Genomic DNA, 10481 nt, shown 5'->3' on the forward strand with positions numbered 1-10481 from the left:
GACAATTCTATATAGGACCAATCGGAAAAATGACGGCCTTTTGATCCCTTATTGGGCCGAGATTAAGAATATTAGTCGAAAAAAGGCCAAGTTATTTTGCTGCTAGGGTAGTGAAATATTTTCCACTCAATTAGTGAAGTTTTTAAAAAATTTTATCACCAGAAATAAAATGACATTTTTTCTAATGTAATAAAATTTTAATAGATATACAGATATTTTTTTAAATAACTCTGGAATATGTTTCCTCAACTTCTACTAGCAAGTTTAGAAATGTGAAATTCTTTAATAAAAACAGATATAAAAATTATCTTTTAAAGAAATGCTAATCGAAATTATAAAAATATGTTGAGAACAGACATTGGGTGGCCTTCCTTCATTTTGAGTTTGTGTTGTTCGTGCATATTAAATACATTTGTAAAATATTTTGTGATATTTTCTTTACTGTTTTTGTTTGTGTATGAAACTAGTTATGTGTAGAAAGTATCATTTGTCACATTTAAAAATAGTTTAAATATTTTGAATTTAATACTTAAGATATAAAATTGTTAAATATTATAGTTCTTTGAGTCAACTTATATGATAATATTTAACAGAATTAATTGAATTAACTGAATCTTCACTGCAGAGACAGGGGATCAATTTAGTTCTTTCTGCTGCATAGATATACTTATATGTTACATAATAAATTTTTATGGAAATGTGTATGACTCTTATGTTTGATATCCATTCAATTATTTAATTTAAAGGTATAAATATATAATTAAAATATAAATATGTAATAAAATAATATATGCAATTATAAATATCTTATTAATTATTTATGATTTTTTTTTATTTAAAAAATATTAACTCAATATAAAATGACTTAATTTTTTTTGATTTCACAGCTTTAATTTTTGAAGAAATTGCTAATGATAGTCATGATTATGAAACACAGCACAGATTGTTTCAGAGAGCTGAAGAACTCCACTTATCTGCTCTTCGTGTTACCAAAAACTACTTGGGTGAAATGAATGTTCTCGCTGCAAAACACTACGGTAACCTTGGCAGATTATATCAGTCCATGAAAAAATATGGGGTACGTACAAGTTTAATATTTCTTCATAGTTATTATTTTTCGTCTTAAATGTAACTGTTTTTTTGGCTTATAATGTAAAATTTTTTTTAATCTCTGTTACTGCTGTTATCTGATATTAATTTTATCTGTACAATTTCCTATTTTAGAATCGGCAGATTTTTTTTATGTTGCTTTCTGTTATGTAGTTGAGGTTTGATTCATGACTACCTATTTGTCTTAAAAAAATTCTGTGTGTAAGATAGTTTTTTTTGTAGACAAGAGCTTATTTATTTCAGAACAAGAATAATTATACTTGCAGGAGAAATTACAAATAACCAATTCAAAACTTATTAAATTATTCTTTAAGACTTTTTTGTTAAACTAATATGCATATTTTTTTTACATTACCACATAAAAAGGTTTTATTTTAAAGATTTTATTGTCAACAATTATATTATGGCAAATTTGAAAACAGAAGCACTGGAAAAAATTATATAAAAAAACATGGTTTTTTTTATTCAATTTACGGCAAAACTGCAATACTCACCTAAATGGTTTTAGCACCAATGAACAACGAAAAGCTTAGTTACTGGTTACATTGGTGAATTTATGGTGTTTTTTTAATTATTTTTAATTGAGTTTATTAAATTTGCTGTAATAATTTGGTTATTTCATTTTAGTCTTACAAAATGTTTAGAAGTCAATTCAATCTTTAAAAATGTAGTGTATTAATGATGAAAAAAAGTATATTTTGTTAAATAAATTGGGATTTATTTTAAATATATTAATTTTTAAATATTTTAATTTCATATTTTAAATATTTAAACATATGTTTTTAAATTTATTTCAATGTTGAACAAAATACATATTTATATGGAATTGTTGATCCTTTTCAACTAATGGAAGAATACACATAAAATAGTATTATTTATTTAGATATTTTTCTTTGACAGAGGGAAAGAAACAAAAGTAATAAAAATATAGCAAAATCAATTTGTATGAATAATGGAATTAATATCTAAGATATAAGATTCATAATTGGTTACAAATTTTTTTGTTTCAACACAAATGCAAAATGTGTAAAGATTTTATAACACAAATATAAATTCATGTTATCCAATTTTAATTCAAAAATTATATCGAAATGAAGGAGAAAAACTCTAAGAGGGTGCAAGGGCCCCATCAGGCTAGAAGAAATTCATAGAAAAGTGTCGTGATGATGACAAAGTTGATTGTTCTTGAATATTATCGTTCATGCATACCTTCTGTTTTTAATCCTTAGCATTTTGAACTTAACTTTTTGTTTACAGGGAATATGGCAGTCTGGAAAACCGAGAATGCTTGAAAAAGCCAAGGGAAGTTGATATTTTTAGGGAAAGTCAGGAAAATTGATCTTTGTTTTGTAAATACTGTAGAGTTCTTAAACGATTTTTTCGGTTCATAATGTTGAGTTAGATCTCTTTTAATTCATTAAAAAATAGTTGTGCACAATTAAATTCATTTTTATCATATGAGTATTTTTATTACTAATTCTTGCAAATTGTAACTAATTCTTGCAATTGGGGTATACACTTACAAACAAAAAATTCACAAAAATCTTTAAAAAAAAAAAAAAAATGGAATTTTCAAGAAAGAACCTTGTTTAGAACATGCAAATAACAAGCATATAACTTTTTAAGTCAATCACAACATTTTTTCACTCCATTTTTAAATTCTATTGTCACAAGATACATAAAAAAATACATTTTATTTATTATTTCTTAATTTTTTATTATTTCATTTAATAACAGTCAAGGAACTTAGAATTGTAAGGTATACTATTTTGAAATGTGTAATTTCAAATGTCAAAGCATAAAATTTGAATGGAATCAGTTGAATAGCGCTTTGGAAAATTTATAAATATGACTTTTTTGAAGTTTTATAACTCTGAAACTATTTGGTTATTTTTGTTCTAGAAATTTTCTGTTTTTAAATATTCATTTGCCACCCTTAATACATATGTTTCTTTTTTTTTGTCTTCAATTTTTATGATGATTTTAAAAAGGTATCTTGATGTCCATCCTTACATAACACTCTTGACATCTTTCTTTTTGGAAATATGTTTGTAGTGTTTTCACATAATTTTTCATTAGAAGAAAATATTCTTAGTTACATTATATATAATATATTAAATATTCTTAGAAAATATTCTTAGTTACATTATATTTAGTTATAAATAATCTTAGAACATTACAAAGCTCAAAGTTACTTTTCTTTGTTGAATTCATGATATAAATATGAATCTAAATTTATCAAGTATTTTATATTCTAAAAGTATCGTAAATTTTTTTATATTCATGTTATCATGCTACGTGCCTTACATATTGTAAGGTAGAAGTAAGTGGTATTCTGTTAATAGCATGAATTAAAGTTTCACATATATTATGTTTTTATTATTTAGAACTAATAGTATTGGTTTGACGGTCGTTGGCTGAGTGGTAGCGCTTTGCACTGTCTTGCCACAGGTCCTTGGTTCGGCCCTCGGGCTAGGCAAAGTTAACTCAGCCTTTCAACCCTTCAGTGGGTTGATAAAATGAGTACCAAGCATGCATAACCCAGCAATGGGGATTCCGCGTTGGACTGACCACCCAACCGGAACATCTGCTCTAGCACCCCGGAGCCCAAAAGTCAAGAAAATTGAGATGGGAACAGTAGGCCTTGGCCCTCTATGGGCTATTGAGCCACTGAGTTTAGTTCAGGAGTATTGGATTTTATTTCTTGGGAATTTATCTATTTATTTTGTAAATTTAAAAAGTTTTTATAAATCTTGATTTTATTTTAAGGCTGCTGAAGAAATGCTTTTGAAGGCTATTACTATTAAATCCACTCTGCTAGGAGGTAATGATTATGAAGTTGCCATTTCTGTGGGCCATTTAGCATCTTTGTATAATTATGATATGCTACTTTATAAGGAAGCTGAAACATTGCATTTGCAAGCCATAGATATAGGTAGGTTGTGTAATAATTAAGAATTATTTCTATTTTTTTTACTCTGTCTTGTAAACATTTTAAAGAAGCAAATTGTTTTGAAAGCTAAAAAATTTTTGAAATAAAGATCCATGTGTACCAGAGTAAAAAAAGTTAATACGTGTTCAAAGAAGTGCTCTTTTTCTTCTTATATTTAATAGATGCTTATTTTTGTTACTTTTTGACAATACATACTTTTAGGAATTAAATCTAGTCCTAATTTTGGCTTAAACTTTGCACAATAAATTCTCCTAATTAGGCATTTAACTTGTATTGCTTAAACTTGAAATTTTGTTTGTTATTGTAAGAAAGATTTTTTTGCAATTATTGAAATATATATATTTTTATGTACGTTTGACTTTTTTAAAGAAAATATTGAAGGTAGCTGACATTATTTTAAAATACGTAAACTAGAATATGCATAAACTTGACTGGGGTGAAACTAAGAAAATTTAATCAATTAAAAGATATTACTAGTCCATATACATTTTCATTGCTACTAGCTTTTTTTTCTTCAAATAATTTAATGAAAGGTATTTATATGAAAAATTATAATACAGATATATACATAAATAATAATGATAATAATGAAATATACTGTTTTGAGACAATAACAAACCACGAAACCGAAAATCAAAACAGCCAAAACAACATATCTTTTACATCAATTGCTGGTTTGGATGTACCGCTGATAATTTTTTGATGATGGTCTGAGTCAAATTGAAGTGGTCTTAGATCTAGGGATTACTGTTAATTTTTAACCCTTCTTCAAAATGACAGATAATTGAGAAAGAAAGGAAATCTAGCAGGATCTGGAAGGAAATTTTTTTCTCTTTAATCTTCAAAATCCTTTATACTATAACTCTTTCTGCGTTGTGATCCTTTGCTTTTCTACATTTAGTGCTTATCTTATTATATGCACAGTTGCCAACATATGCACTTTTGAGGACAATATGATAGGAAAATAACAATTACATAAAGATATGTAAGTAAGAAGAAATGTTTTGAAATTCGTTAGCACCTAAAATTCAAATTAAATGTCTATCCGGCCTTCTTCATATGTTTTTAAAAATATTTATATATAATGTTAATCAAATTAATTTAAAATAAATTTTTTAAATCATAAATAAATTATTAAAATCTAAATTTTGCCCCACCTTAAAGGAAAAATCAAATCTTTTGGGAAAAGTTGGCAATTATGTATTGAAGAGTTGACGGTTATGCATATTGTGATAATAGGTATTACATTTTTCCTAGCTTTTAAAACTTCTTAATTTTATTTTTTAATCCACTTTTAATTAAATTAAATCAATTAATTATTTTTATGACATGTTATAAAAAGCAAACATAAATTTTTTATTCTCTTAACAATCATTGTAATAGCTAACTTTTTAATTTAATACAAATGTAAAACTCATTAATTCACTATGTCAAACATTATTATTTTTTTTCGTGGATGGTGATATTGAAAAATGCTTTCAGAAAACTTATTTCCTTATGTAGGACGAAATTCTTGAATGTTTATTGTTGATTTATATTTTAGGTATCACTCACTTCGGGAAATCATACAGTGGACTGGAATTTGAATATCGGGGTCTTTTGAGAATATATGCTCATTTAGGTGATGGAGACAGTCTTTCAAGAATGTATTCGAATCTGCATGATTGGAAAACTCTAAGAGATCAATTAATTGAGAAAGAAAGTAAAATAAGTCCTTTAGATTTTAAAGTTTCCATTGTATCGCCTGAAAAAATATATTCGCTTTTTATTTCTCCAACATAACTATTAGATGATGTAGACTTCATCCTGTAGTTTAAAGAATTGTTAGATGATGTTAATAGATTTATTAAATCACATGTTGAGATATATTGTTTTGTTTTAAAGTGAAGAATTGACGAATGTTATAAAACTATTATAATCTGTTGTGTAAATATGCATGTAAAGCTTGTCGGTGTTGTCTGAAGTTTAAAAAATTGCTGCAATCAAACCTGTCATTCTTAACCAATATTCTATTCAAATTAAAGAAAAAATGAAAGTAAGATAATAAAAGTAAAAATTGAGAAATTTGGAAAATTCTTGTAAAAACCTCAAATACATTTTGAATTTTGAAGAAATATGGGATATATAATATATTTTTAGCCAGAAATATAGTGTAGTTGCAATGAAAATTGTTTAGAGATTTTATGAAACACCTGATGACCAAATTTGAAACAATTTTTGCTTGTCTATGTAAAAATATAAATTCTAGTAAAATACTTGTAATTTTTAAAAAATATTAATCTTGCTATAACATTAATTTTTTATAAATATTTGAAATAAATTAACCATTTTACAAACAAATTTTTGTAGAAATGTTTTGATTAAAATTTAATTTTCCTTGCAGACCCACTCAATTATTAGTTTAGTGCTTTGTTCAATATTTATGTTTTATCTTTTTACTTTTTTTTTTTAACCTTTGTGCATTTTTTGGTATAAATGTTATGACTCCTGTATTTTTAATATTTTTTCATTACTGAGGTTACATAGTTTATTATTTAATCGACAAATGAATGGTGTGAATTTAATAGACATATAATTATCATGTAAGACTTTTTATCCATTTTATCACTAGTAATTTTATTATTAAGTTATAATTTTTAATGAACATCAATAATGATTTTCTTATGAAATAATAATTTTTGTTTAAGCTTCTTAAAGTACTTGATTAAAAACTTCATTCGCTTCAAAATTATATTAATAGGAAGTTGCAGCCAGCAAGTTTTGAGAGATCAAACACCAGTGCCCATTTACAAGTTTGAAACTTGTTGACTTTTATTTCTTATATGTTTTTGATATGTTTATAATATGTTTTTGAAGCGAATGAAGTTTTTAATCAGATAATATCTCACTGCTTCAGTTTCTTGGGATTATTCATTTAATGTTTTGTAGTATTTTTCTTAAACATTTTATTTTCACAGCTATATTTTTCACTGTTATATTTTTCAAAAGTATATATAGGTTGTAAAAATCAATTTGTTCCTTAAGGTCGAGTAATGTCAAGTTTCAGTTGTGGTAAGTAATTAATCTGATAATTAAAGAGATTTTTTATGAATTCAGAAAGCATTTTATTTTAAAAGTTCAAGTCACGTGAAGGAGGATTTTGTCAACATCTTTATGTAAACTTTTTACTTTTTTTATGGTGTCTCTGAAGTAGCTCTTAAAATTATGAACATTGTTATGTAAAGTTTTAATTGCGTAAATAGTTTAATTTTTCATTTTAAGAACTTGAATTTTCTATAAAGTAATATGCATTTTAGTTTCATTGAAAAATGTATGTTAGTCAGAGATGATTGTGCTCCGGAAAAAATCCAGATTTCCAGATTTTTCGATAACCGCGATCAAGAAATCCAAAGTCCAGAAGTTTGCAGAAATCAATGATCACATTTATGAATGCAAATTCTTGTATGTTTTATTTAAAAATATTAGAACTAGAATTTATACTTGGCATCTCTTTCATTTGTAAATATTTTTTCTGGTAGAATAATAAATGTGATTAGAGATAGAAGTAAACTAAAAACATAATTGTTAATTTAAATTATGTTGTATATAATTTATGTAGAATTTCACTTTGTGAAAATATCAATGATTTAAATTTGTAAGGACATTAATTTTTTGAAATGCATCATTAATGATTTTACGCAAGAAATTTTCAGGATTTTTTTTATTGGGCTCACAATTACCCCTGGCTAGTAGTATTAAAAAAATGATTGATTTTCATACAGCAGATTAATCAAAAACATTTTATTTATTTGTGCAAATTTTCAATTTATGATTAAAGATTGAATTAAACGACTTGTATATAGTTTAGCTCATTTTATTGCACCAATTTTTTTTCCTGTTTACCATAGTGCTGTGTGAAATTTTATTTCATATATTATATTTAAGTATACATGCTGAAAATCACACCTACAAAGCTCCCATATTAGGTAAGTAAATGTGGCGACTGTGAAGAAAAACTTTATTTGAAACATCTGCATGCTGTTGAGTCTTTACAAAATCTTGAGCTGTTTTTTAAAGCTGTATAAAATATAGATTATGAAATATCTTATGCATTAATGCATTTAATGCATTAATTAACCTAAATTAAACAAAATTCTGAGGCATTACAAAAAAATTATGTAAAACATTTATTACAAGTTGACTTTTTTTATGTTTGAATTTAATGTGCTAACCTTGAATTCCGATTAAATAACCATTCTTCCATTTCTCAATCTCCTCGTTAAATGCATATTCCACTGTATTTATATATACATATACCTTGTAAACTTTTTTTGTTTGTTTCTCTATCAATAGCTTCTTTTAGAATAAATGTGGATTGTGGCAATTGCTTATAAATATTTTTATACGCTATGGGTCTGAAAAAGAATTTTTGTTTTTATTTTTCTTCATTGCTTAAAATGAGAATTAATGAATATTAAAATGTATTTTACAATTATTTTACTCACCATTACCAGTTTTTGTGAATAACTTTTTTCTTTCATTAATTGTTAGTTATTTTAATATTTGAAAGCATTTTAAAATTGTGAATTTAAGTTTGTAAAAACGCTTGTTTGTTGTCATAAGGCTGTAAATTTTTAGATTAAATTTTTTTAAATCTTAATATTTTTTTAATGTTTGCATATGTAAAGGCATAGTAGCAAATTATTGTCAGAAATACTTTTTCATTCAGATTATGGGTGTAAATTTATTCAAATTTTCATTTAAAAATGGCTGGTTTGAATTATATGTTTGTATACATTTGTATATTATAGTGCATAAAGTGTTCCAATAAAGTATTTGTTTTAAATTCATTTTCTGTTTCTATACTCTAGTGCTCTGGCTTATTTTTTTTTTGTCAATGTTGGTTTATTTATTTTTTAAAATTGAGACCAATTTAAGAAATGTGAAATTTGTGTGGAGATTCTTTTAATGATGTCGGCTTGGTTGAACTAATCACCTGGATTGCAGTTTAGATATTAGAAAATACCATTACTTGATAAGTTTTGTCTTCATAAATCAATAAATGTTTAAGAGCAATTCGAATAATCTCTACTTCTCCTATAAAGCTGTTCGGTATTTTCCCGCAAGGTCGTAAAAGAAGATAAGGTTGGAAAAAAATTCCATATTTAATTAAAGGAGCCATCTGTGTATGTATGCAGCCACTCAGATTCTGAGCATCACTTGTCAATAGTATCATAAACAATAGAAGACATCTGAACAATAGAAAATTGTTCAGGTCTGTCATGTATGCCAATAACAATAGAAAAATATATAGTGAAGGAATTGAAATCTTTGTCACTTAAGAGAATTGATACTTGATGTGCTTGGCTTACTTGAAATAGACTGGAAAGAACAGTTGAAAACGTAAACAAATGCCATATGTTTCAACTACCAATCTGGATCGAAATACCCATTCTCTTGCAGGTATCCAATTGTTACCAATTTTGGTTAATTTGTTATTCATTAAAAAAAAAAACATGAGTGATTAGAGAAAAAACACTAATGAAGATATTTATGTAGCTCTCTCCTTGCAATTAAATAAATAAATAAAATACTAAAAATGAAACAAAGAAAAAAACACTTTAGCTTTCAGAATTTTTTTTTTAAATATTAAAGCGCTCAACGCTATTCCTTAAATTGTATTGCAAAGAACAATTCGAAAAAATTCTAACTGAGGATTAAAAATTTTCAAATTGCTATTCGTGAACGCAGCGACCTATAGGGGGCGTTGTTATTTGAGACGAATGACTGCTAGCAAAACAACAAAATCATCAGTACTTCAGTGTAGCATGGTACCGTCCCTTCCTAATTGTGTCTTATTAAATATTAAAAATGTTTGATCTTATTTTTTATGCAAGCCAACACAAAATAGCATTTTTTTTTTTTTAAAGAAGGAACATCCAAAACACATCGGATAAATATTTATAAATAAACAGAACGAAAATATGTATCTTATTTTCTTATTAGAAAACCTAATGCCTGCGAAATCGCTCTATTAAATTTTATGATCTAATATGAATGGTCTATTTAAATTTTATATTCCATACTTTTCTGAATCATATTTTGCAAAAAAGTTTTTTTACAATAATTTCTATTACAAAATTTAAAGTTTCAATAAAAAATCATTATTTATTAACTAAAAAACGTAAAATAAAGAATGCTTCCAATAAAAAAAAAATAAAAAAACTTCCAAAAATTCCTTATATTGAAATAATGAAAAATTTTCATATTGTTTTTTTTTTAAGTCTCAAAGTTCTTAATTCGCGATCGCAACGAACTATAGGGGGCGTTGTTGTATGAGACGCATACCTGCGATTTCTATATGAACCGTCATTCAGTTACTCTGGAGACGTCTTTAATGTAGCGTGTAGCATTGTAACGTTCCTTCTTTAATGTGGCT

The 10481-nt window shown here is 25.9% G+C and overlaps 1 protein-coding gene across 1 annotated transcript in view; it reads left to right on the plus strand.

Moving 5' to 3' along the window:
- Positions 1–8892, plus strand: part of Pat1 (Protein interacting with APP tail-1) — a 28243-nt gene extending 19351 nt beyond the window's left edge. Inside the window, exons 12-14 of the mRNA XM_043040280.3 lie at positions 888–1078; positions 3880–4045; positions 5607–8892. Of these exons, the coding sequence (XP_042896214.1) occupies positions 888–1078; positions 3880–4045; positions 5607–5845 (596 nt within the window). The 3' untranslated portion in view covers positions 5846–8892. The remainder of the gene's footprint in view (positions 1–887; positions 1079–3879; positions 4046–5606) is intronic.
- The last annotated feature ends 1589 nt before the right edge of the window (positions 8893–10481 follow it).

The sequence above is a fragment of the Parasteatoda tepidariorum genome, chromosome 7, assembly GCF_982258835.1.
Source record: "Parasteatoda tepidariorum strain Cologne lab strain chromosome 7, Ptep-v5.0, whole genome shotgun sequence".
Taxonomy (NCBI): domain Eukaryota; kingdom Metazoa; phylum Arthropoda; class Arachnida; order Araneae; family Theridiidae; genus Parasteatoda; species Parasteatoda tepidariorum.